General features: G+C 47.7%; 1 protein-coding gene across 3 annotated transcripts in view; it reads left to right on the top strand.

Annotated features, from left to right (window-relative positions):
- Positions 1–6,657: 6,657 nt before the first annotated feature.
- Positions 6,658–26,571, top strand: part of vipas39 (VPS33B interacting protein, apical-basolateral polarity regulator, spe-39 homolog) — a 45,133-nt gene continuing 25,219 nt past the window's right edge. Inside the window, exons 1-9 of one of the 3 annotated variants that reach the window (XM_038773928.1) lie at positions 6,658–6,802; positions 8,703–8,792; positions 14,907–15,006; positions 15,266–15,412; positions 17,055–17,123; positions 19,603–19,667; positions 21,304–21,360; positions 21,857–21,949; positions 25,919–25,952. In XM_038773928.1, the coding sequence (XP_038629856.1) occupies positions 8,703–8,792; positions 14,907–15,006; positions 15,266–15,412; positions 17,055–17,123; positions 19,603–19,667; positions 21,304–21,360; positions 21,857–21,949; positions 25,919–25,952 (655 nt within the window). In that variant the 5' untranslated portion in view covers positions 6,658–6,802. Of the gene's footprint in view, positions 6,803–6,842; positions 7,226–8,702; positions 8,793–14,906; positions 15,007–15,265; positions 15,413–17,054; positions 17,124–19,602; positions 19,668–21,303; positions 21,361–21,856; positions 21,950–25,918; positions 25,953–26,571 lie in introns of those variants that run through there. The other 2 variants (XM_038773939.1, XM_038773950.1) reach the window with 2 other exon arrangements.

Genomic DNA, 26,571 nt, shown 5'->3' with positions numbered 1-26,571 from the left:
CTTTATGTCAACAACAAAGACATATTTACATCGCACCTTTTACATACTGTCACATCCCAGAGTGCTCCACAGGAGCACCAAAAATCAAATCATGACACCAATCCGCTTCAGGTGATATTAAGTCAGACCAAATGATTTAAGATCTTAAAGAATGTCATAAAGGAGGAAAACTAGATAGAGAGGCAGAGAGATGTAGGGTGGGTATTCTGAGTTTAGGGCGTAGGCAATGAAAGCACAGCCAGCAAAGGTGGAGCAATTAAAATTGGGGATGCAAAAGGAACCAGAATTAGAAGAGCTGAGATATCACATACAGTTGGGGATGGGTTAGAGATAGGGAGGGGCAAAGCCAAGAAGGGGTTTGAAAACAAGGATGAGAATTTTAAAATGAAGACATTGAGAACTTGATTATTGCTGACAATAGAGACATGCTGCCAAAGCTTTTCATCTTGCACTCATCAGGGCAGGCATAAAAATGCAACATTTCAAAGGATGCAATGATTTAAACTGTATGAGAAAAGTGTGCTGATTGGTTGGCAGGTTGACTGTGATGGGTTGAATCATTGCCATGAAGAATGCACCAGGGAGGTGATTGTTCTTCCAAGCAGTTTTTTTAAAATTGCAATGCCTGGACGTGTTCCTTTTGCCTGCAGAGGACAGATACATGCATGTGAATATATGTAATTTCTATGAAGGGTAAGTAAGCCATTTTTGTGAGCTCAACTGATAATCTTAAATTGGTTGTTTGTGTAATTCTTTTTTTTTAAAAATCTTTTTATTGGCTTTTCTCATATTTATAAACATTTATTACTTATATACATTGCATTTTTCTTGCCCGCGCTAATTTGCTTTATTTTACAGAGAGGTTTGTTTTGTCCTTCATTTGACTAACTGTACGTACATTTTGCTGCCCTCTGCATCGGTCTATGATCTCCCCCCTTCCTCCTCCCCGCCCCCCCCCCCATTGGTTTCAGCACCCTTCCTCTTCTCTTGTGGTTTCCCCATCCCCCCCCCCCCCAGATTGCGCAGCCCTTTGGTTCTTCATCTTTTTTCCCCCCCGGCTTACTCCTTGTTGCTGGCCTGGAACAGGTTTTGGAACAGGCCGACGAACTGCCCCCCAGGTATCCAGGAAGACTTCCTCTGACCCTCAGGTGGCGAACTTAATCTTCTCCAGGTGGAGAAATTCCGAGAGGTCAACGAGCCAGTCTGCAGCTTTGGTTGGTGCTGCCGATCGCCAGCCGAGCAGGATTCTCTGGCGTGCGATTAGGGAAGCGAAAGCTAAGGGCGTTGGCCCCCTTCCCCATGTGTAGCTCTGGCTGCTCCGAAACCCCGAAGATTGCCAGTATTGGGCATGGCTTCTCCCTCATAACCTTGGACACTGCCTCGGTGAAGACTGTCCAGAACCCAGCAAGCTTGGGGCAAGCCCAAAACATGTGGGTGTGGTTGGCCGGGCCCCTCTGGCACCGTTCACATTTGTCCTCCACCTTCGGGAAGAATCTGCTCATTCGGGTTCTGGTCAGGAGCGCTCTGTGCACCACTTTGAGCTGCATTAGGTTTGCATTGCGCTGCAGGTGGAGCTCACCCTGCTCAGGGCTTTGCTCCTGTGGTGAATGTATAGGTACTATTAATTCACCAGAATACTGTGTTGCATTATACCATGCTATGAACCCTGTGGGCTCCATCTATGGACCACTGTGTGGCTTCACCCACAGGGGGAGATGTGGAGCATGTACGGGCTCTGTCCATGGCTCCGCCCCTTTCAGGAAGTATAAGAGCAGATGACCTGCGGGACCGCCTTCGGTATTGTACCGGTCGCAGGCAGGCAAAGTTGTAAGCTGATTAAAACCACTGTTTACTTCGACTCAAGTGAATTGATGGTCGTATCAATTTAATCAGCTTAGAGAACTACTATGGAGTCAGCCCTCAAACCTGACAGACTGGAACTCGATCCACAGGTTGCGGAAGCGAAATAAATTTTTTCACATTGGCTTCGGTGTTTCAAGGCCTACCTGGCAGCGTCGTCGACATCTTCCGTCACGGACGAACAGAAATGGAGTCTTCTCCACGCAAGGGTGAGCCATCACATTTCTGCCCAACTCGACGAATCCACCTCCTATACTGAGGCCCTCGCGACACTCGAATGCATCTACGTGCGGCCTGTGAATGAAGTCTATGCGCGACATATCTTCATTACTCGCTGCCAGCGCTCCGGGGAGTCGCTAGATGACTATCTGAGCGACCTCAAAGCCCTCGCGCGCGACTGTAACTATCAGGCCGTTACAGCCACTCAGCACATGGAACTCGCCATCCGAGACGTTTACGTTGCGGGGGTCAGATCAAACTATGTGAGGCAGCGCCTGCTCGAAAAAGCGGGCCCAGGACCTGGATGACACGGTAAAACTGGCGACCTCGCAGGAGGTCGTTTTTCAGAGTCTCACTGCATTCCGAGCTGATCACGCGACTCCCTCGTTGCCCCAGACCAGAGACTACCCCAGGCCTGCGCCACGTCGCTGCCCGCCCACCACGGGGACTATCTTGCCATTTTTGAGGCCAGCCCCAACACCCCCGGGAACAATGCCCAGCCTGCAACGTGAACTGCAGCAGCTGCGGGTGAAAAGGACACTTCGCAAAGGTCTGCCTGGCCAAGCCTAAACACTCGAACTCACAGACCCGATCCACCAACTCTCAGGCCCGCAGACCCCGTAATGTGGCAGCGTGTCTGCCGACCCCGACTCCGCACAACACGTGCGACTCACGGGGGCCGCCATCTTGGCCATCCTCCCCCACGCGGCCAGCTACGTGCGATCCATGGGGACCGTCATCTTGGGCGCCATCTTTCTCGCCGCCCGCCACGTGCGATCCATGGGGACCTCCATCTTGGTCACCATCTCCCTCATGCCCGCCACATGCGATCAACGGGAGCCGCCATCTTGGCCATCACCCACTACGCCGCTCGACGCATACGACCTGCACGGACAGTCATCGCGGGGCCGCCCCAGCACCGCCGACTACCCCCAACTCAGCACAGTCACCTTGGACCAGTCAAGACCCAAGCACCTCAAGAGCTCCATGGTGGCTGTCCGGGTTAACGGATACGAGACACCTTGCCTGTTCGACTCCGGGAGCACCGAGAGCTTTGTCCACCCGGATCTGGTAAGATGCTGTTCGCTCCCGATATTCCCGACGCAACAAACAATCTCCCTCGCCTCTGGGTCGCACTCAGTACAAATCCAAGGGCGCACTACTGCAACCTTAACGATACAGGGCGGCGAGTATACTAATTTTCAATTGTACATGCTCCGAGACCTCTGCGCCCCTCTCCACTTAGGACTCGATTTTCAGTGCAATCTCAGGAGCCTAACTCTTAATTTTGGCGGACCCCTGCCCCCGCTCACTATATGCAGCCTCGCAACCCTAAAAATCGACCCCACTCCCCTCTTCGCTAGCCTCACCACTGACTGCAAGCCAGTAGCCACTCAAAGCAGGAGGTATAGTCTGCAGGACAGGGCATTTATTAGGTCCGAGGTCCGGCGTCTCTTGCGGGATGGAGTCATGGAAGCCAGCAATAGCCCCTGGAGAGCTTAGGTGGTGGTCGTCAAGACCGGGGAAAAGTTCCGGATGGTGGTTGATTACAGCCAGACCATTAACCGGTTTACGCACCTTGATGTGTACCCCCTTCCCCGGATTGCAGACATGGTGAATCAGATCGCGCACTACCGCGTGTTCTCCACGGTGGATCTGAAGTCTGCATACCATCAGCTCCCAATCCGCCCGGAGAACTGCCACTACTCGGCGTTCGAGGCAGACAGCCGCCTTTTTCATTTCCTCCGGATCCCCTTTGGCGTCATGAATGGGGTCTCGGTGTTCCAACGAGCGATGGACCGAATGGTGGACCAGTACGGGCTGCGGGCCACATTTCCGTACTTGGACAATGTCACCATCTGCGGTCATGATCAGCAGGACGACAATGCCAACCTCCACCGATTTTGCCAAACCGCCCAAAAACTTAACCTCACTTACAACAAGGAGAAATGTGTTTTCCGCACTACCAGGCTAGCCATCCTCGGCTACGTCGTGGAAAACGGGGTCCTAGGGCCCGACCCTGACCATATGCGCCCCCTCCTACAACTCCCTCTCCCTCACTGTCCCAAGGCCCTCAAGTGGTGCCTTGGATTTTTTTCCTATTACGCCCAGTGGGTCCCCCAGTATGCGGACAAAGCCCACCCACTATTTAAGGCCACCCTTTTCCCACTGTTAGCCGAGGCTCGCCAGGCCTTCAACTGCATTAAGGCGGACATCGCCAAAGCCACCATGAGTGCGGTGGACGAGTCTGTCCCCTTCCAGGTGGAGAGCGACACATCAGAGGTCGCTCTCGCCGCCATCCTTAACCAAGCAGGCATCGGTAGTGTTTTTTTCACGCACCCTCTCCACCTCCGACCCTCCTCGGTCGAAAAAGAAGCTCAAGCCATCGTAGAAGCCGTGAGGCACTGGAGGCACTACCTCGCTGGTAGGAGGTTTACCCTCATCACCGATCAAAGATCAGTTGCCTTCATGTTTGATAATTCGCAGCGGGGCAAGATCAAAAATGGTAAGATCTTGAGGTGGAGTATCGAACTCTCCACCTATAATCACGATGTAGTATATCGTCCTGGGAAGCTCAACGAGCCCCCAGATGCCCTGTCCCGCAGCACATGCGCCGGCGTGCAAGACGACTGGCTACAGGCTATCCACGAAGACCTTTGCCACCCGGCTCGCCCATTACATCAAGGCCCGCAACCTGCCCTTCTCCGAGGAGGTCAAAGCTGTAACTAGGAATTGCCAAATCTGTGCGGAGTGTAAACCGCACTTCTATCGTCCAGATAAGGCCCACCTGGTAAAGGCTTCCCGGCCCTTTGAACGCCTCAGTATTTATTTCAAAGGCCCCCCCCCCCTCAAATAATCGCAATACCTATTTCCTTAACATTATAGATGAGTTCTCCCGTTTTCCGTCCCATGCCCCGACATGACCACCCCCACCATTATCAGAGCCCTGCACAGCGTCTTCACTCTGTTTGGTTTCCCCAATTATGTCCACAGTGACAGGGGCTCCTCCTTCATGAGTGACGAACTGCGTCAGTACCTGCTCAGTAAGGGCATCGCCTCAAGCAGGACTACCAGTTACAACCCCAGGGGTAACGGGCAGGTGGCGATGGAGAACGTGACGGTTTGGAAGACCGTCCTACTGACCCTATGGTCCAGGAATCTCCCGGTTTCCCACTGGCAGGTGGTTATCCCCGATGCGCTCCACGCAATTAGGTCCCTCCTTTGCATGGCCACAAACCAGACTCCTCATGACCGCTTGTTTATCTTCTCTAGGGGAACTACCACAGGGGCCTCGCTTCCGTCCTGGCTGAGGACATCAGGCTGTCCTCCTTCGGAAACACATTCGGACCCGTAAGACCGACCCCCTGGTAGAGAGGGTCCAGCTCCTGCACTCAAACCCACATTATGCATACGTCGAACACCCTGACGGCTGGCAGGATACCGTCTCCCTCGAGATCTGGCACCCGCAGGCTCCTCCACCACTACCACTAATGTACCCCCCACACTATACCCAGCCCAAACCCCCCCCCCCATGTCCTGCGCCCCCGCACCTATTTGGTTTCCGCACTCGCTTCCACCCGGTACACCAGACCACATGAGCGAAGCTCCGGAAGAACCGCCCCCGGAGTCCACCACCGGGCCCGCACCTGACCCACTTCCACAGCCACCTGAAACGGCTGCGACACCAGTGTTTCGTCGGTCGCAACATACGATCCGGACACCTGACCGACTGAAACCGTCACCCCACCGGACTTAATATTTTTACAGGGGGTGAATGTATAAGTACTATTAATTCACCAGTATACTGTGTTGCATTATACCATGCTATTAACCCTGTGGGCTCCATCTATGGACCACTGTGTGGCTTTACCCACAGGGGGAGATGTGGCGCATGTACGGGCTCTGCCCATTTCAGGAAGTATAAGAGCAGCTGACCTGCGGAACCACCTTCAGTATTGTACCAGTCGCAGGCAGGCAAAGTTGTAAGATGATTAAAACTATTGTTTACTTCGACTCAAGTCTCCGAGTGAATTGATGGTCGCATCAGCTCCAGAGTCCCCATTCTATTTCTGTCCCCAGTTCATCCTGTCCAGTGGTGTTCGGGCTCTGTCCAGTAGGTTTGTGTAATTCCTAACACACATTCCTAACACACTCTGGATTGTTCCTAAATCACTAGACATTTATTTTCCTGCACTAAATTTCATCTGCCAAAAGTTGTTTGCCCATTTTATTGGTCTCTGACTGTAGTTTGGAATTGGGTAGGTGGAGGAAAAGTGCGTAAGGTTTATTTGGAAAAAAAAAAGCAAAATGCTGGAAACATTAAATAAAAGTTTGAGCTAAATGTGGAGACTGATTGAGGACCGCAGCCAGACACTTGCGGCCCATAGGAAAAGGTCTCTGGCTGCTGCACGGGACTAGTTCATCGTTGCACCGACGGTGCAGCCGCAGTAAACGTCCCTGGGGCGAAACTCCGTCGACGTCTCCACGATGAAAAAGCGGCAGAAGAAAGGACGAAATCGACTGCCGCAGAAACGCGGCGTTAATTTTCTCCTCGCGTTTCGAAAGTGGCGGTTCGGCCTCCAGCGGCGCCGGAAGCCCGCGGGCCGCAAGCGCCGCCGGGAGCTGTAGTTCCGCGACCGACTTGGAAACTACAACGGGCGGCGAGCCTTGCGCCCCGGCGCACGCGCAGACCGTCTGTTCCCGAAGAGGCTGATGCAGGGAAGTGAGTGAATTCAGGGGTGACTGAGTGTCTGGAAGCATTGATTTCCTCTCTGTAATCATGATTATAGTAAACAAACAAAGCCAGCAGATATACCCGGTGTTTAAAACAAAAGTGGTCTATTCCCTGTGACTGTAGTGTGTTTGTGTGAGAGAGTCTGAGAGAATCAGTTTTGTGTCCTGTCAACACTAAAGGACAGAGGGTCAGCTTGCAGCATTACATTTCCATTGTCTTTTGGGAAGGATTGTTCCATCTCTGTTCTGGTTTGTCATTAAAAAAAAAAATGACCTGAAACCTAGGTCAACATCCACTTCTTCCTCATTTTGACTCCTGGAAGGAGATAGTCGTTGCCACCCTTCACCCACACTTTCAGTTTTTCCTCTCCTCGCTGGACCGCAGATCCTGCAGCTCACACTCCTGTCCCAGGTGACTGATGCAGTTTGAAACTAGACATTCGATGTTGGTAGGCTTCTCTGTTGTGGAGGGCACGGTTAGCACTGCTGCCTCACAGCGCCAGGGGCCCGGGTTCAATTCCGACCTTGGGATGCGGGACTGTGCAGAGTCTGCACGTTCTCCCCGGGTTTCCCCCCGGGTGCTCCGGCCCTCCTGCAGTCCAAAGATGTGCAAGTTAGGTGGATTGGCCATGCTAAATTGTCCAGAGATGTGCAGATTAGATGGGGTAGGCCAGGGACTAGGTAGGGTGCTCTTTCAGAGGGTCAGTGCAGACCCGATGGGCTGAATGGCCTCCTTCTGCAGTGTAGGAATTCTATAGTTCTATGGCAACATTGTGGTTGATTATATCGCTCTAGTGGGTCAATTCTGTGCCTCCTCCATTGCTGCCTTGCCCCAGATCAACTGAGCAGATTGGTCCATTGATCCCCACTGTTCACCAGTGAACTCTTAACTTGAAATCTGTTTGGAGAAATAGCAAGCAGTACCTTGCAAAGAGTAGAGAAATTTCAGCATGGGCTAAAGTTAGAGATGATTCCTGTATTTTATATATTTAAATAACTTTAGAATATGCAGTTATTTTTTTTTTCCAAATTAAGGGGCAATTTAGCATGGCCAATTCACCTAACCTGCACATATTTTTGAGTTTTGGGGGTGAGACCCACGTAGACACAGAGGAAATGTGCAATCTCCAAACATTCAGTGACCCGGAGATGATTCCAATGTTTTATAAACATTGTGATTAATACTCATCCTGGTTTTCAAATCCCTTCATGGCCTTGCCCCTCCCTATCTCAGCAATACCCTCCAACCCGTTTGTTTATCTACTAATTCTGCACGGTAGCCCAGTGGTTAGCATTGTTGCTTCACAGTGCCAGGGGTCCCAGGTTTGATTCCCGCTTGGTCACTGTCTGTGCGGCGTTTGCACGTTCTCCCCATGACTGCGTGGGTTTCCTCCGGGTGCTCCGGTTTCCTCCCACAAGTCCTCAAAGACTGCTTGTTAGGTGAATTGGACAATCTGAATTCTCCCTCAGTGTACCCGAACAGGTGCCGTAGTGTGGCGACTAGGGGATTTTCACAGTAACTTCATTGCAGTGTTAATATAAGCCTACTTGTGACAGTAATAAACATCAAAGCTAAGTTGATAAATTAAATTCTTGTGCATTCCCATTTATAATTGTTCCACAATTGCTTGTCATTCAGTTGCCTCGGCTCCAAGCTCTGGAACATGATCCCTAAAGCTCTCTGTCTCTCTGCCTCACTTTCCTCCTTTAAGACCCTTTGACCAAGCTTTTAGTTATCTGATCTAATGTTCCTTTATGCGGCTCAATATCAAACTTCTTTAATTTTCTACTGAAGTACCTTGGACGTATCATTACTTTAAAGGTGCTATATAAATATAAGTTGTGAATACACTTTAAAAACATTTTTTTATATTCTATTCTATTTGCAGATGAGCAGAACTAAAAATGACGAAGAAGATTATTGGAACAGCACAAAATGCAAAGCTTTCGCGTTTGATGACGACGATGAATTTACAGAGGTGAGTAAATTGCCTTTATTTAAATTTCCTAATCAGATTACTTTTTAAAGTTTGCATTGCAAACTTCTCAACCATTGGGGTCATCTCTGTAGACAGTTGGAGCAATTATTTGTGCAAAGCAACATGTTACAAACAACAAATCGATATTTGGCCAGTTGATACTATTAATTTTGGAGTTACTTGAAGGAGGAACATTGCCCAGGTTACCAGAACACCGTGATCATTACCTGGACAATATTATAGAGTCTTAAATGTCTCTGTGCAAGCAGATGCGATTGGAGTCACATAAGGAGCTATTGGATCTTGGTTTAGCAGCTTATTTAATGAATTTATTCAGAAGAATAACCTGAGAACTGTTGAGGTCTATTCAATCTTTCTCTTCCCCTCTTTAGTGCCTCACCTCTCCTGTGCCACACCTTTTCCCACAGTGTACAGGTTGGGATCAGTTATCACTTATTTTCTTTTGGGGCTGCCAGGGAGGGAATGGAACTATTTGGCGCCACCCTTTTGGCGCCGATCAATTGGCGCCGACCTTTTGGCGCTCATCTGTTTTGGCGCTGGCCTTTTGGCGCTCATCTGTTTTGGCGCCGTTCATGTTTCATCTGGGGGCAGCTGTCTGACCGCATGAAGAGGAAGGATCTACAATGGTGTACACAGCTCAAGTAGCAGCAGGAGCGGGGACTGACCATTTCAGCAGAGACGGCCAATCCTCTGACTACTGTTTTATTCCAGGGGCAGGCTGTGTTCGTGGTACACCAAACGTCTACACAACAAAGGCGCCAAAACAGCTGGGCGCCAAAATAATGAGCGCCAAATCAATTTAGCGCCAAAATGGCGGTGCCAAATGATCGGTGCCAAAAGGGCGGCGCCAAAACGTACCCGACCCGCCAGGGGTAGGCCACTCAGCTCATCCTGCCTATTCCACCATTCAATTAGACGACTCTTTTATATTACTTGGGATTGTTCGATGATACGACCGTAGTGGGCCGGATCTCGAATACCGACGAGTCAGAATACAGGAGGGAGATAGAGAACCTAGTGGAGTGGTGTAGCGACAACAATCTCTCCCTCAATGTCAGCAAAACTACAGAGCAGGTCATTGACTTCAGGAAGCAAATTACTGTACACACCCCTGTCAGCATCAATGGGGCTGAGGTGGAGATGGTTAGCAGTTTCAAATTTCTAGGGGTACACATCTCCAAAAATCTGTCCTGGTCCACCCACGTCGACGCTACCACTAAGAAAGCACAACAGCACCATAGAAAGCATCCTATCGGGCTGCCTCACAGCCTGGTATGGCAACTGATCGGCCCAGGACCGCAAGAAACTTCAGAGAGTCGTGAACACCGCCCAGTCCATCAGACAAACCTGCCTCCCATCCATTGACTCCATCTACACCTCCCACTGCCTGGGGAAAGCGGGCAGCATAATCAAAGACCCCTCCCACAGGCTTACTCACTATTCCAACTTCTTCCATTGGGCAGGAGATACAGAAGTCTGAGAACACACATGAACAGACTCAAAAACAGCTTCTTCCCCACTGTCACCCGACTCCTAAATGACCCTCTTGTAGACTGACCTCATTAACACTACACCCTGTCTGCTTCATCCGATGCCAGTGCTTATGTAGTTACATTGTATATGTTGTGTTGCCCTATTATGTATTTTCTTTTATTCCCTTTTCTTCCCATGTACTTAATGATCTGATGAGCTGCTTGCAGAAAAATACTTTTCACTGTACCTCGGTACACGTGACAATAAACAAATCCAATCCAATCCAATCCATTCATTCTTTGTTTTAAGTGTCTGTTGACCCAGCCATGCCAACCAACTAATTGATGGCTGGCAGGATCTAATGGTGTTATAATCTAATTGGAAACTCGTATTTTGTTTTACAAAGTATCCAAAATTTTAAACCGCAATTTTTAAAAATAAAATGTTAAAATCTTAAGATTCCATGGTTTAAAACACAAGAATTGTTCCAGAACAAGAGTCAACAAAGCAAACACTAAATACTATCTATCCCATACTCTTAATTTGTAGAATTAACATGTATTAAATGTGAATTAACAGGCACATTATGGCTGATGTAGGGCGTGATTTGACGGAGTCCCATGTTGAGCGCGTGTAGCTGGGTGTTTCCCAGAGCTCGCAGCGGAGAGAGAGACTCCGCTATTTAATGGGACTGTTTCATTTTGGGGCCTTAACCCCCCCCCCCCCCCCCCCCCCCCCCCCCCGCCCCGCCCCCCGGTGCCTGGTCCCTGTTCGTGGAGACCAGCAATAACCGGCGCTCGCTCGGGGTTTCTGAGGCGAGGGGGTTAGATGCTGTGCCTTGGGCTAATGCAGGCGAGTGGATATCAATGTGCTGCTTATTGCAGCACTTTATATTCAGATTAGCCAGATCTGGATTCTGCCCATTGCAACGTTTCGCAAGATTCCCTTAGATCTCGTGATGTGTGGTGACCCAGGTAAATCCCGCAAGATTTACCAGCCATTGTGCCCTGGTTTGGATGCGGTGCAGTTGTTAGATTTTGCCCGCAAACTATAAATTGTATGTTTAATGGCAGAGAGGTCTAAGACAGATCTTATGAGCTGGCTCAACAGTCCACTCAGATTTTGGTAATAACACTCAATCAAAAAAGTCCTTTGAACTCTGTCTTTCTCATAAAGGATTTCAGCTCCTATCCTGCTTGTAGCTAGTCTGATTCCCAGCTGACAGCAACACAGAGCCAATCTGAGTTCCACGGTCATGGTCCTCTGCTACAAATAGCATGTGACTGCAGAACCTACTTGGGTCTGTCTGGATGGGGAGGATTCACCAATGTTATCTTCAACTAACAGAAACAGCTGCGGCAACCTTTCTTAGTACCTGGATCTGGACACTGCCTTCTTCCGTCTTCCAGCTGGTCTGAACTTCACCAGTGGACTCATCAACTACTACTGCCCAGATTGGACTGATCCATATCTTTATAAACATGTTCCGTTGGCCAGAAGTTTTGGTTTCCAAACCTCAGTTTGGTTTCTTTCCTTTTTTGTTTTGTTTTTCAGTTCAGTTTCAGTTTTCGATAGGGTCGGCCTTGAAACTACAAATTAAAGTTAAATACACAGATTCCATCACAACATCAAACAGTGCATTTTTGCAGCAAAGTCCATTCACTCAGCAAACAAAATCTACTAAAATAACGCGGCACCGCAGCCTACAGAGTCCTCATGAACCACAGCAAATAGAACTTTGACCAAAACTGTAGCAACATCTTCAGGTAATGGTAGCATCATTCCTCCAACAAATTGCAGTGAGTGGAGGATAATTTAATGATGCACATTGAATATTCCCCCAGTAAAATGCACTAAGTGGAGGATAGTTTTAGAATACACATTGACTATCCCTCCAATGAGTGGAGGATAGCTGCAGAACATAAAATGTGTATGTAAGATCAATCCTTGTCACTTCAAGCTCCTGTGAAGTGTAATGTTTTACAATTTGTTGTCATAGAAGATAGAGTGCAGAAGGAGGCCATTCGGCCCATCGAGTCTGCACCGACCTTAACCCCTTGCTTCTATCCTTTCCCAGTAACCCCTCAACCTTTTTGGCCACTAAGAGCAATTTATCATGGCCAATCCACCTAACCTGCACGTCTTTCGACTTTGTCACAGTAGTGCGGTCTCTGGGTGTGATTGATGAGGGACTTCTGAAGTCATTGGCTGGGAATCGAGGTGTCACTGTTTATATCTTTCTTCATTCTGTTGTCTGCCTCGTCAAGTGTATGTTACTGGCAAAGCACTCTGAATTACCAGGTTCCCTGAGGATAACTAGGTAGGAAATATATCCACATTCTTACTTGAACACATTGTCTGAAGGCCAAATCACAGCATCACCAAATAAGATGATAAGAAATTAGAATTCCAAACATTTACAACCCTTTTGAGTGAAGATGTTTCCCCTCACCTCCAACCCCTTACCCTGAGATTGCAGCCACGTGTTCGAGATTCCCCAGTCAGGGAAGATAATGTGTGTGACTACCCTAACCCCTTCAGATTCTTGTATGTTTCACTCCAGAGAGTGTAGGCCCAGTTTACACAGGGCAACGCTCTTGTTTCCCGGGGGCTAATCGAGTGACAATTCGCCGCACTGCTTCCAACGCGAATATATACTTGACCACATGACATTTTGATTGATCTGCTCTTGATGTGTTGTATTTGGCTGCCATGTTTTTTTTTAAATGTTTTTTTATTGAGTTTTCATATTTTATATACAACATATTACAAATCATTAGAGAAGAAAAAAAAACACACGCAAAAATTAACATGTATATTTATAGGTAAGCATCTTCATAATCACAATTGTGGCCGCCCCCTTTAGCCGGCATACATATTTTACATTCCCCAATATGGCCGAGGCACATGTTTATAGGCATTTATTTATAGTTTGGTTTTGGGCCTTAGCTAGCCATCAAACCCCCATAGCGAACCCGTAGCCCCTCCCCCCCCCCCCCCCCCCCCCCCGGCTACCTTCCCCCGATTCCCGTCCATTTTCCCCTGATTCTTGGCCACCCGACTATTCTTCCTCTTGTTCGTTGGCCACAAACAGGTCCCGGAACAGTTGCGTGAATGGCTCCAACGTTCTGTGGAAGCCGTCGTCCGACCCTCGGATGGCGAATTTGATTTTCTCCATTTGGAGAGATTCCGAGAGGTCGGACAGCCAGTCTGCAGCTCTGGGTGGTGCTGCTGACCGCCAGCCAAACAGGATTCTACGGCGGGCAATCAGGGAGGCAAAGGCAAGGGCGTCCGCAATCCTCCCCAGGAATAGATCTGGCTGGTCTAAAACCCCGAAGACGGCCACTATCGGGCATGGCTCCACCCTCACCCCCACCACTTTGGACATTGCCTCGAAGAAGGCTGTCCAGTAATCCACAAGTCTGGGGCAAGACCAGAACATGTGGGTGTGGTTGGCCGGGCCTCTTTGGCACCGTTCACATCTGTCCTCCACCTCCGGGAAGAACCTACTCATACGGTTTCTTGTTAAGTGGGCTCTGTGCACCACTTTTAGTTGCGTCAGGCTGAGCCTTGCGCACGTGGAGGTGGAGTTGACCCTATGCAGTGCTTCGCTCCAGAGTCCCCACCCTATCTCCATCCCCAGGTCGTCCTCCCATTTCATTCTTGTTGCGTCCAGTACGGTGTCGTCCCTTTCTACCAGTCGGTCATACATGTCGCTACAGTTCCCTTTCTCTAGGATACTTGCGTCCAGTAGGTCTTCCAGTAGTGTCTGTCGTGGCGGTTGTGGGTACGTCCTTGTCTCCTTTCGTAGGAAGTTTTTGAGTTGCAGGTACCGTAGCTCGTTCCCCCCAGCTAGTCGAAATTTCTCTGTCAGTTCGTCCAGTGTTGCGATCCTGTCGTCCGTGTATAGGTCCCTGACTGTCAGTGTCCCCCCGTCCTGCTTCCACCTTTTGAAGGTGGCGTCAGTCAGTGTTGGTGTGAACCTATGGTTGTTGCAGATGGGAGCCTTGTCCGACATTTTGGTCAGGCCAAATTGCTGCCGCAGTTGGTTCCAGGATTGGAGGGTGGCTGTCACCACTGGGCTGCTGGAGTGTTTTTTGGGTGGGGATGGGAGTGCTGCCGTGGCGAGGGCCCGGAGGGAGGTCCCCATGCAGGAGGCCTCCTCCACACGCACCCACTCGGCTTCTGGCTCCTGGATCCATCCCCTTACTCGCTTGGCTGTTGCCGCCCAGTGGTAGAATTGTAGATTCGGGAGGACTAGCCCTCCCCTGGATTTTGTTTTTTGTAGGACCTTCTTTGGGATCCTAGCATTTTTACCCCCCCCCCCCCCCCCCATACGAACGCCATGATAAGTTTGTGATGATTCCGTCCATGCTGCTTTGTGGGTCCGAGATGTAGAGGAGCAGATCATCTGCATAGAGTGAGACTCTGTGCTCTCTGCCTCCCCTTTGGATCCCCCTCCAATTTTTTGCTGCCCTGAGCGCGATTGCTAGCGGTTCGATTGCTAGTGCGAACAGCAGCGGGGACAGTGGGCATCCTTGTCTGGTGCCCCTGTGTCGGCTGCCATGTTGACGGTTGCTTGTATTCTGTATGACGGTTTGTGTTATATTTTCACTTCAGCTGAAAGAGTCCAAGCGAGCAGTAAACAGTATCCGCAGTATCGTGGATGATGATGACGACGACGTAGAGAAGGTTAGCTGGAGCGGAGAGCCAGTTGGGAGTAAGTACTGCAATCCTAACCCAATTGACATTCCCTCCCCCGTTCGCTCATCACCCTCCCTGCCTGCCCGTTCTCCTCTTTACCCTCTCCTGCCCCGCCCGTTCTCTTCCTAATTTCCCATTCCGCTTTTAAATGGGCAGAAAGTAACATTGGACACTGGCAGCGATGGTATTGAAAGTGTTTGGAATGCAGTGGCAGTGAAGGACGTCCTGCGCCTTACCCCGAGGTGTTTCTGAATTCAATATTTCTTTCTCCCCAGGTATCTCGTGGTCAATCAAAGAGAGTGCGACAGGGATCCGAGCAGGTGAAGTCCGGGACGTGGGACCTGCAAAATCTCCTTCTGACACCGCGCAGGCCTCTCTTTCCAAGCCTATCTCTGCGTATTCCCTCAGCAGCTTTTTCAAAGGTATTGGTGGCCTCATGGACATTGTTGTGCAGTGAATGAACCCCCCCCCCCCCCCTTTTTAACTTGCTGACCTACATTGACTCCAGTCTGGCAATACCCCAACGTTAAAATTCTAAACCTTGTTTTTTAATGCCTCCGTGCCACCTCTACAATCTCCCTCCGGAATAGCTACACTCCTCTCACTCTGGCCTTTTGTGTATTCCTCATTTTTATTGCTCAATTGTTCCCTCCCTCAGCCTCACCTTTTCGCTCCTGCTGGACGTTCCAGCAAAGCTATCACTTTGACCAAGTTTTGGTGACCTTTCCTTAATAGTTCCTCGCGTGGCTTGGTGTCAAAACTGTTTGTTTTTTCTTGCTTGTGAATCGCATTGGGTTATTTCACTGTGTTGAAGTCACTGGGTAAATTCAAGTTATTGACAGCCACACCCAGCAGTGCTCTGTGTATATTGGGAACCCTGGTTGAGGAGGTTGGTGTTAATTGTATATTACTTGTGTTTAATTGTATGCAGATAGAGCATTAACTGGGAATTCAGATAAATAGGAAAGACTGAAACTGTGGGCATGGAAGTGCATGCTTGGAATGTGCATCTCTGCAAATAAAAGTTTATAAAATTATGTAAAGATTAGGGGCAGCACGGTAGCATGGTGGTTAGCATAAATGCTTCACAGCTCCAGGGTCCCAGGTTCGATTCCCGGCTGGGTCACTGTCTGTGCGGAGTCTGCACGTCCTCCCCGTGTGTGCGTGGGTTTCCTCCGGGTTCTCCGGTTTCCTCCCACAGTCCAAAGATGTGCGGGTTAGGTGGATTGGCCATGCTAAATTGCCCCTAGTGTCCTAAAATGTAAGGTTAAGGGGGTGTTGTTGGGTTACGGGTATAGGGTGGATACGTGGGTTTGAGTAGGGTGATCATTGCTCGGCACAACATCGAGGGCCGAAGGGCCTGTTCTGTGCTGTACTGTTCTATGTTCTATGATTAGAGCCAGTTCTATCCTTCAGTGGCTGGCTGTCTGGAATAGATCAATCGGGAGGTGGGGTTACCAATCTTATAGTTGTGTGGCAGTCTTAATGTAGCTGCCTTTGAGTGGAGAATGTCCTTTCTATTTCAATTTGTATTCCTTTTAAAAAAAAATAAAAAATTTAGAGTACCCAATTCATTTTTTCCAATTGAGGGACAATTTAGCATGGTCAATCCACCTACACTGCACATCTTTGGGTTGTGGGGCCGAACCCACGCAACACGGGGCGAATGTGCAAACTCCACACGGACAGTGACCCAGAGCCGGGATCAAAGTTGGGACCTCGGCGCCGTGAGGCAGCAGGGCCACCGTGCTGCCCTTCAATTTGTATTGCTGACGGCAGAGTCACTGGATGCCAGGAAGTGAATGTGTGGCAAGTTGACAGTCTCGCTGGCCAGGGATTTCTAACAGGATACATGTGCATTGCACTGCAAAGCAACGGTGGTAATCACATTTAAATGTGTGTTCAGTTAAATGGCAGATTCAGAAAGATACTGTGACCTTTGTTATTGTGGTAAAGTCAAACTATTCTGATAGTGGATAAATATGGCTTTTTATAAAGGAAGTGGAACAAGTGTTAGTCAGTTTCGGGACGTCCTGGAAATTTTGGAACATTTTTATTCCGCAGGTAAAAGGGATCCATCGAGCGTTTTATTTGGGATCAGTCGGCCTGGAAGTTTCCAGTCACTCTCTGATTGTAAGTTTTCTATTTATGTCCCACTTTAACCCCTTCCCACCATGTAACCTTATCACCATATCCTTCTATTCCTCCCTCCCTCCCTTGAGTTTATTGAGCTTTCTCATTTCTGCTAGTCACTTCAGCAATTCCACATGGTTATGAGTTCCATATCCTAACTGCTCTCTTGGCAAAGAATTTGCTCTCACTGAATTTATTAGTGACGATCTTCTATTTATGCCCCTGGTTTTGGCCTCCTCCAAAAATGGCGACACCATCTCCAAATCTGCTCTATCAAACCCTTCCATAACATTAAAGGACCCCATCGGGCCAGCCCTGGAGAAATGAGCCCCAGCATGTTCAACCAGGGCAGCACGGTAGCATGGTGGTTAGCATACATGCTTCACAGCTCCAGGGTCCCAGGTTCGGTACCCGGCTGGGTCACTGTCTGTGCGGAGTCTGCACATCCTCCCCGTGTGTGCGTGGGTTTCCTCCGGGTGCTCCGGTTTCCTCCCACAGTCCAAAGATGTGCGGGTTAGGTGGATTGGCCATGCTAAATTGCCCGTAGTGTTCTAAAAAGTAAGGTTAGGGAGGGGAGGGGTTGGGTTACGGGTATAGGGTAGATACATGGGTTTGAGTAGGGTGATCATTGCTCGGCACAACATTGAGGGCCGAAGGGCCTGTTCTGTGCTGTAATGTTCTATGTTCTAACCCTGCCTGATATGTATAATTTTTTCATGTTGGATATGTGGGACCTTTAGTATTTCTCCTGCATCACTATCCTTTTGCTGCTTAGGGTTACAGTGAATTGCGCTGTCGCTAAAGTACCTGCCCAACTCCGCTTTTGAAATTATTTATGGAATCAGCTTCCACCACCTGTTCAGGTGGAGCAATCCCGATCCTGTCAACGCAGCTTGTCTCCTCTCTTTTGAAGTGAAAGTATCCAAATAATTTAAATTGTTGGCCGGAGCAGGAGACGGTTTTATTGAAGTCTTTATTGGATTGGATTTGTTTATTGTCACGCGTACCGAGGTACAGTGAAAAGTATTGTTCTTGTGTGCCGCTCAGACTGATCATTTGTACATAAAAAGAAAATGCATAGGGCAAACATGCACACTGTACATAAAATACACACTGTACATAAAATACACAATGTGAATACATAGACACAGCCATCAGTGTAGTACTGCTCAGTAGAGAAGATGTGTGAAGAGATCAGATCAGATCAGTCCAAAAGAGGGTCTGGTAACAGCAGGGAAGATGTTGTTTCTGAACCTGTTGGTGTGTGCTTTCAGACTTTTGTATCTCCTGCCCGATGGAAGAAGTTAGAAGAGTGAATAAGCCGGGTGGGAGGGGTCTTTGATTATGCTGCCCCCTTTCCCAAGGCAGCGGGAGGTGTAGACAGCGTCAATGGATGGGAGGCGGGTTTGTGAGATGGACTGGGCGGTGTTCACAACTCTCTGTAGTTTCTTACAGTTTTGGGCCGAGCAGTTGCCGTACCAGGCTGTGATGCAGCCAGATAGGATGCTTTCTACGGTGCATCAATAAAAATTGGTGAGAGCCAGTGTGGACATGCCGAATTTCCTTATTTTCCGGAGAAAGTATAGGCGCTATTGTGCTTCTTGGTCGTAGTGCCCTGTGGGTGGACCAGGACAGATTGTTGGTGATGTGCACCAACAATCGCCAACCAGGGGGCAGCAGTGACAGGAACCATGCTCATGATCACGAGCTTCACGATGCCTGGCTGCGGTACACTGGGACCATTATGAAATTCTCCCCCTCATCTTCAGGGAGAGGAGGAGGAATCAGCGAGAGGTTTGCAGGGTTGTCAACACACATGGCTTTTGTAAAGAGTGCCACAGCGACAGAGTGGCTGGAAGAATCCCTTAAGCCACTCTCAAGACTGCCTCTTTGACCTGGTGTTGGAATCTCCCTTTGAGTGATTTGATTTTTAGAAGATTATTTGTATGATAGAAGCAGTGCCACCAAGATCAGTATTTGTTGCCCATCCTAATTTGTCCTTGAGAAGGTGGTGGCTAGTTTTCTTGAACTACAGCAACCTAAGTGTTGTATGTACAACCACCGTGCTGTTAGAAAAACAGCTCCAGGATTTAGACCCAGTAATAATGAAGGAATGGCGATATAGTTCGAGTTCAGGATGGCATGTGGCTCGGAGGGATCTTGCAGGTGGTGATGTTCCTGTGACCTTGTAGTTGGTAGAGGTCGTGGGTTTGGAGGTTGCTGTCAAAGAAGCCTTGGTGAGTTGCTGCATTGCATCTTGCAGATGGTCCACACTGCTGCCAGTGTACGGTGGAGGGAGTGGATGTTGGACGTGGTTGAGAGGATATCGATCAAGCAGTAGCTTTGTGAGAATTGGGTAGACTTATTTTGGAGGAGGAGCAAGTCACCAGAGGTAGCGCTCAACTAAGGGATAAGCGAGAAATAAGATTTTGCTTTCTCATTGTCACGGTATTCACCACTCTTCAATGCTTTTGTGCAGCTGTCGTCGGCTCAAGCACCACGAACTATGCACCCAATCTACGTAGATCGAAGGCCGATTACAAGGTGGGTGAATGAATTCATTTAAACCTGTGTAAGTTGCTGGTTAAGTTGTAAACTGGTTCCATCACCGTCGTTTTGGAACATAAGAAATAGGCACAGGGGTAGACCATCCAGCCCCGGAGCATGCTCTGTCATTCAGTAAGGCCATGGCCGATCTTCTATCTCAATTCCACTTTTCTGCCTATTCCTGTTATTCCTTGATTCCGATAGTGTTCAAAAATCTATTGATTTCAGTCTCAAATATGCTCATTGATTGAGCACCCATTGTTCTCTGGAGATTTCCAAAGATTCACAACCCTCTGAAGAAACTTCTGCTCCTGTCAGTTCTAAATAGCCATTCCTTTATTGTGTCGGTTCCCCATTCAGAGGAAACAGCCTTTTAGCACTTGTGCTGCAACAAGTTTAAAGGCTAGAAATTTTCAAACTAATTTCTTCGACCCAAGTTTTGGTCAGCGTTGTTGCCGCTGTAGCAATCCCTCCCGGATCAACCGTAACCTAGGCAGCTTCTGCCCAAAACTCCAGAGCAGGACTGTTACAGCAATAGATTTCCTGCATCTATCTCCTCCTATGGGCTTCGCTGGGCAGCGATACCAGATTGAGACTGAACCATGGTAATTGAGCCCATTGCCCAGCTGTTCCTATGGGGAGAGAGGACTTTTGTTGCATCGCCCTGGATTCTAATTTGAAACCGCAGGGCGAAGAGCATATCCAACCCCCCACCCCCCAAAACTCCCAGCCAGTCACTTTTAATGATAGTGCCTCCTCTGCGAGCCATCTTGGAACTTTGCTGCATGTTAAATGTGCTGTGTAAATCCAAAAGGGGAATATTGCATTTTCTTCTCTGTAACGGAGCATGCTGCTAATTAGAAAACATTGCTCAGATATTGTCCACAAAAATTGAGACGACTGTTTATAGTTTCATTCATTGAATCTGATTCCACTTAAATGAAATGAATGCTGTAATGATAATACTGCAGGCTTCTGTAATGATTCTACTGCAGGATTAGTAACCAGATGCCTGAATTAACGATCCGGAGATCATATCCCTCCATGATAGCTGGAATATTTAAGTTCAGTTAATTGGCAAAATATGCAATAAGGTGCTAGTATCAGTGACACTTGTAAATGACAATGGTTCAAGAAAGTGGCTCGCCACCATCTTCGAGGGCAATTAGGTATAGACAATAAACATTAGCCTTGCCAGCAATGCTCACTTCCCATTAATGAATAAACGGCACGGTAGCACAGTGGTTATCATTGTTGCTTCACAGCGCCAGGGTCCCAGGTTCGATTCCCGCCATGGGCTCTCTCTGTGCATTCTCCCCGTGTCTGTGTGGGTTTCCCCCGGATGCTCTGGTTTCCTCTCTCAAATCCCGAAAGACATGCTGTTAGGTAATTTAGACGTTCTGAATTCTCCCTCTGTATACCTGAACAGGCGCCGGAGTGTGGTGACTAGGGGCTTTTCACAGTAACTTCATTGCAGTGTTAATGTAAGCCTACTTGTGACAATAAAGATTATTTAAAATAATAAATAAAACCTGAAAGCACTAGGTCTGAACTAATTATATATCATTTTGAATCTTGTTCTGTTACGATTCTGACTAGGATTCATATTGTGTTTCTCAATTCCTTTTCACAGGACATTTCAATTGACTGGAGTCCATCGGAGACAGTTCGGCAGATGCAGAAAGGAAAGGTATGGTGAACTATTAACAAATATTCTTTTACACTCTTCTCCTTTCTAGAATTTGTTCAAGTTCCACTGGCACAGGGCACTTGCCACTCCCTTCACCCAGCATCATGATTAAGGTGAGAATCTGGATGCAGAGTGTCTGCTGGACCATTATCCTTGAGGCGGCTGAGTCTGACCCTTAACCTCCTCGACATTCACACATGCTTTCTTTCCTGGGATTGTCAGACAGATAGTTTATTCTCTGCTGCAACTTAAGGCCACTGGCCGACTGTGGCCGTGGACCAGTCGCAGAGGCCGACTGTGGCCACTGGCCAATAACTCTCTCTAGCTCTGGTTTAAAACATCAAAATTAGAATTTAAAAATTTGACGTGGAAGATTGAAACTTGAATATAGTCACTGTCTCATGTATGTTTATGTGTACGCACGCAAGCACGCTGTTTTGATTTTTATATAACCAACATTTATTTTTGCCCATTCTTGTACCAATTTGGTTTTCAGATGTACTCTTTAGAGAGGTTTCGCTCCTTGAATGACAAATTGCATCTTGTGGATGAAGCAGTTCGCACGCATGATGGGAATGTCATCACTGCTGTGAGTGCTCATTGGAAACTCCACTAAAACTTGGTATCAGTTCACTCACTGTCGACTCTGGCTGGTAAAAGTAGGAAAATCTCAAGATAATCTATAAGTATATCAATGGGTGGTGGATAACTAGGGAAAGATTAGGGACCAAGGAGGCAATCTGTGATGGAGCCAGAGGACATTGGTAGGGTGTTGACCGAGTACTTCAAATCTGTCTTCACCCAAGAGAATGAGGATGTACGTGAGGAGACAGCTGGTGATCCTCATGGGTGGGGGCCACTGGTGAATCCTCTACCCTGAGAGGGCAGAGAGCCAGGGAGGACAATCCTCCGGCAGTGGATTGGAAAAATGCTAATGTAACGCCCTATTCAAAAAGGGAGGGAGGCAGAATGTAGGAAATTACAGACCAGTTGGTTTAACATCTGTTATTGGGAAATTGCTAGAATTCATTATTAAGGAAGTAATATCAGAACATTTGGAAAGTGAAAACACAATCCATCAGAGTCAGCATGATTACCCCTTCATAAAAGACGAATTTTCTAGAGCTCTTCGAAGATGTAACAAGTGGATAATAGGGATCCTGTAGATGTATTTAATCTGGACTTCCGGAAGGTGTTTGATAAGGTGCCGATTAGCACTGCTGCCTCACGACGCCGAGGACCCGAGTTCGATCCCGGCCCCATGTCACTGTCCGTGTGGAGTTTACATATTCTCCCACTGTCTGCTTGGGTCTCACCTCCACAATCCAATGACATGTAGGGTTAGATGGATTGGCCATGTTAAATTGCCCCTTAATTTGAAAACAAAAGACAAGGTGCCGCACAGAAAGTTAATACTCGAGGTTAGATCACATGTGGTTAGGGGTAATTTATTAGCTTGGATAGAAGACTGACTGACGGACAGAAGACAGAGAGTCAGGATAAATGGATGGCAAGATGTAACTAGTGACGTGCCACAGGGTGTGATCCTTGGAGCCCCAACTATTTACAAAACCTATATTAATGACCTGGATACAGGGTTAGGTCCTGTAGCCAAATTTGCAGATGACATTAAAATAGGTGGGACGGTAAGCTTCAGTGAGGAAATAAGAATCTTACAAGTGGATATGGATGGGCTAGGTGAGTGGGCCAAAATATGGCAGATGGAGTTTAATGTGGGCTAATATGAGGTCATCCATTTTGGTTGGAAAAGTGGAAAGGCAACTTCTCATCTAAATGGGGAGGGACTTCAGGGTGCTTCAGTACAAAGTGATCTGGGTGTCCTTGTGCATGAGTCGCAGAAAACTACCATGCAGGTACAGCGGGTAATAAAGAAAGTGAATGGAATGTTGGCATTCATAGCTAAAGGAATAGAGCATAAAGGTAAGGGAAATGTTGTTGCAACTATACAAGGCATTGGTGAGACCGCACCTGGAGTATTGTGCACAGTTTTGTTCCCCTTATTTGAGGAAAGATGTAGTGGCATTGGAGGCAGTTCAGAGGAGGGCCACTGGGTTTATTCCAGAGATGAGGGGTTTGTCGTATGGAGAGAGATTGAGCAGTTTAGGCCTATACTCTAGAGTTTAGAAGAATGAGGGGAGATCAAAATGAGGCATACATGATGATAAAAGGTATGGATAAAGTAGACGTGGAGCGGATGCTTCTTCTTGTGGGACATTAGAAAATGAGCGGTCATAGTCTCAGGATTAAGGGATAGCAAATTTAAAACAGAGTTGAGGAGAAACCACTTCTCCCAAAGGGTTGTGAATCTGTAGAATTCGCTACCCCAGAGTGCGATGGATGCTGGGACAGTGAGTGAATTTAAGGAGGAGTGAGACAGATTTTTAATTAGAAATGGGTTGAAGGATTATGGAGAACGGGCAGGATGGTGGAGTTGAGGCCAAGATGAGATCAGCCATTATTGTATTGAGCAGTGGAGCAGGCTCGAGAGCTTAAATTGCAGAGTCCTGCTCTTCGTTCTTATGGTCTTGTGATCCAAGAAAGAACTATTCTGTCCAATTCCACCTTCCAACCTGTAGGTGCCAGCACCTCAAGTACAAATCTGGTGTTCATAATTAATAAGGGGATCAGGGGTTATGGGGAGAAGGCAGGAGAATGGGAATGAGAAACATATCAGCCATGTTTGGATGGCAGAGCAGACTCGATGGGCCGAATAGCTTAATTCCGCTCCAATATCTTAAGCTCTATCTATAATCAAAAGGTCTAGATGAGTGTAAACAGTGGGATTTCAGTTGACTATGTCATGAATGGTGTTGTGTATTTCCATTTTAAGGCCTATTTTGAACTGAACCAGATTGGAGATATGTTGATGGGGTGAGATGGGGCATGGCTGAGAGGAGGCTCAGAAACACTCGGCCCACAGTCTCAGTGATTGGGCGTGGAAACGCCAATTGTGTAGAACAAGGCCATATTCTAACATTAGTGGACAGAATGAATCATAAGCAAAACATTTGAAGCAATAGTTAACAGAATCAAGATTGGTATTAACTGGCCTGGGTCTTTGGGTGGTGTAGCTTGATCAACTCCACTGTGTTCTCTTCAGCTTGCATTCTTACATTTATTTTGCTTTCCTTTATGACTGTTGTGCACACGTGCTTTTGTATCAGCCAAGAATCTTCGCACACAGCCAATTAACTGCATTGCGCCTAGCCTCAGCCAACCATTATCTCACACAGGCTACTGGGCCGTTGTTTGACTAGAACTAGGTGTGAACGTCGTCAATCAGCTATCAAAGCATGAAATTATCATAGAATCCTGACAGAGCAGAAGGAGGCCATTTGGCCCATCAAGTCTGGACCGACCCTTCGAAAGAGCACTCTTCAAGGTCCATTTCCTCACTCTATCCCTTAACCCCGTAACACCAGCTAATTTTTGGGCCTTCTCCCCATAAACTCTGATCCCCTTATTAATTAAGAACACCAGATTTGTACTCGAGGTGCTGGTACCTACAGATCAAGAGCTGGAAGGTGGAATTGGACAAAATAGTTCTTTCTTAGATTAGGCAATTTAGCATTGGCAATCCACTTAACCTGCACATCTTTATGCAAATCATTTCAGTTCATGCAATGAAACAGGACCAGGCAATGTTTCTGGATTTGTTTTCCCGATTGTTTGAGGAGCTACTGGGAGATTCATCTTTAATAATAAATAAAAACAGGAAATACTGGAAAAACTCAGCAGGTCTGGCAGCATCTGTGGAGAGAGAAACAGTGTTAATGTTTTGAGTCCATAGGAATGTTTTGAGTCCATAGGAATGGGCAGCATGGTAGCACAATGGTTACCACTGTTACTTCTGGATTCAATTTCCGACTTGGGTCACTGTCTGTGCGGAGTCTGCACATTCTTCCTGTGTATGCGTGGGTTTCCTCCGGGCGCTCCGGTTTCCTCCCACGAGTTCCGAAAGAGGTGCTGTTAGGTAATTTGGCCATTCTTTTTTTTTTAAATTTAGATTACCCAATTATTTTTTCCAATTAAGGGGCAATTTAGCGTGGCCAATCCACCTACTCTGCACATTTTTGGGGTGTGGGGGCGAAACCCATGCAGACACGGGGAGAATGTGCAAACTCCACACGGACAGTGACCCAGAGCCGGGATCGAACCTGGGACCTCAGCGCCGTGAGGCGGTTGTGCTAACCACTAGGCCACCGTGCTGCCCTGTAATTTGGACATTCTGAATTCTCCCTCTGTGTACCCAACCAGGTGCCGAAGTGTGGTGACTCGGGGCTTTTTACAGTAAATTCAGTGCAATGTTAATGTAAGCCTACTTGCGACAATAATAAAGATTTATTATTATCATGACTCTTCAGAGACTCTCCCTCAGCTCTGTAGAAGAGTTGTACGGACGCGAAATGTTAACTCTGTTTCTCTGTCGCTGAGGACCCAGTTCGTTCTGCCAGTCGTCATGGAGGATGGTTTAATTCTTATTGTATTAGACTCTGTATATTTACAAAAATGTTTCTAATCTTTTATTTCCTTCTAGGTTTTGATATTCCTGAAAAAATCATTAAGCAAAGGTAATTTCATCTTGTATGATATCAATATTTGTGGAGATGAAGTAAATTGAGGACAATATAAAGCCCCACCTACTTTGTCTTGGGTGGCTTTCTTTCCTGGTATCCAGATAACTGGGCTTTTACGCACCCAGTAACGTTCCACATTCAGTCCTGACCCAGTACTGAGTAATGCAACATCAAGATTGGGAGGGCAGGGAGAGGAGAGGCACAGTTGACTTCAACCTTTGCGTGTTTCTGAAGGAGGGCAATAGGGCGAACCTGATTAGGATGCCTGATCCTCTAACTGCCTGGTGACCTCCGTCAAGCAAATGATGGATGAGCTGTGTACCCTTCACAGTTGAAGGGCCGTTTGAAATTCACCCTCTTATTGTAGAGGATAGGAACGGGAGTACAACATTTAGTCCCCCCCCCACCCCCAAGCCTGTTTCATCTTTCTATGCGATCATAACTGATTTTCGGCTTAACCCATGTTCTTGGACAAGCAATAGGGGTTTTCAAAATAACTCCCTTTCCTTTGCAGTAAAGGTAAATTTGTTCCACTTCTCACATTGTGCATCATGCAGCCTGTGACGTTGCCAATTCATTGAAATATATGCTCTCAGCAGGTCAGTCAGGACCA

Source organism: Scyliorhinus canicula, chromosome 2 (assembly GCF_902713615.1).
Source record: "Scyliorhinus canicula chromosome 2, sScyCan1.1, whole genome shotgun sequence".
Lineage (NCBI taxonomy): Eukaryota > Metazoa > Chordata > Chondrichthyes > Carcharhiniformes > Scyliorhinidae > Scyliorhinus > Scyliorhinus canicula.
The sequence above is the reverse complement of the archived record's forward strand: the minus strand, read 5'-3'. Positions and strand labels throughout refer to the sequence as shown.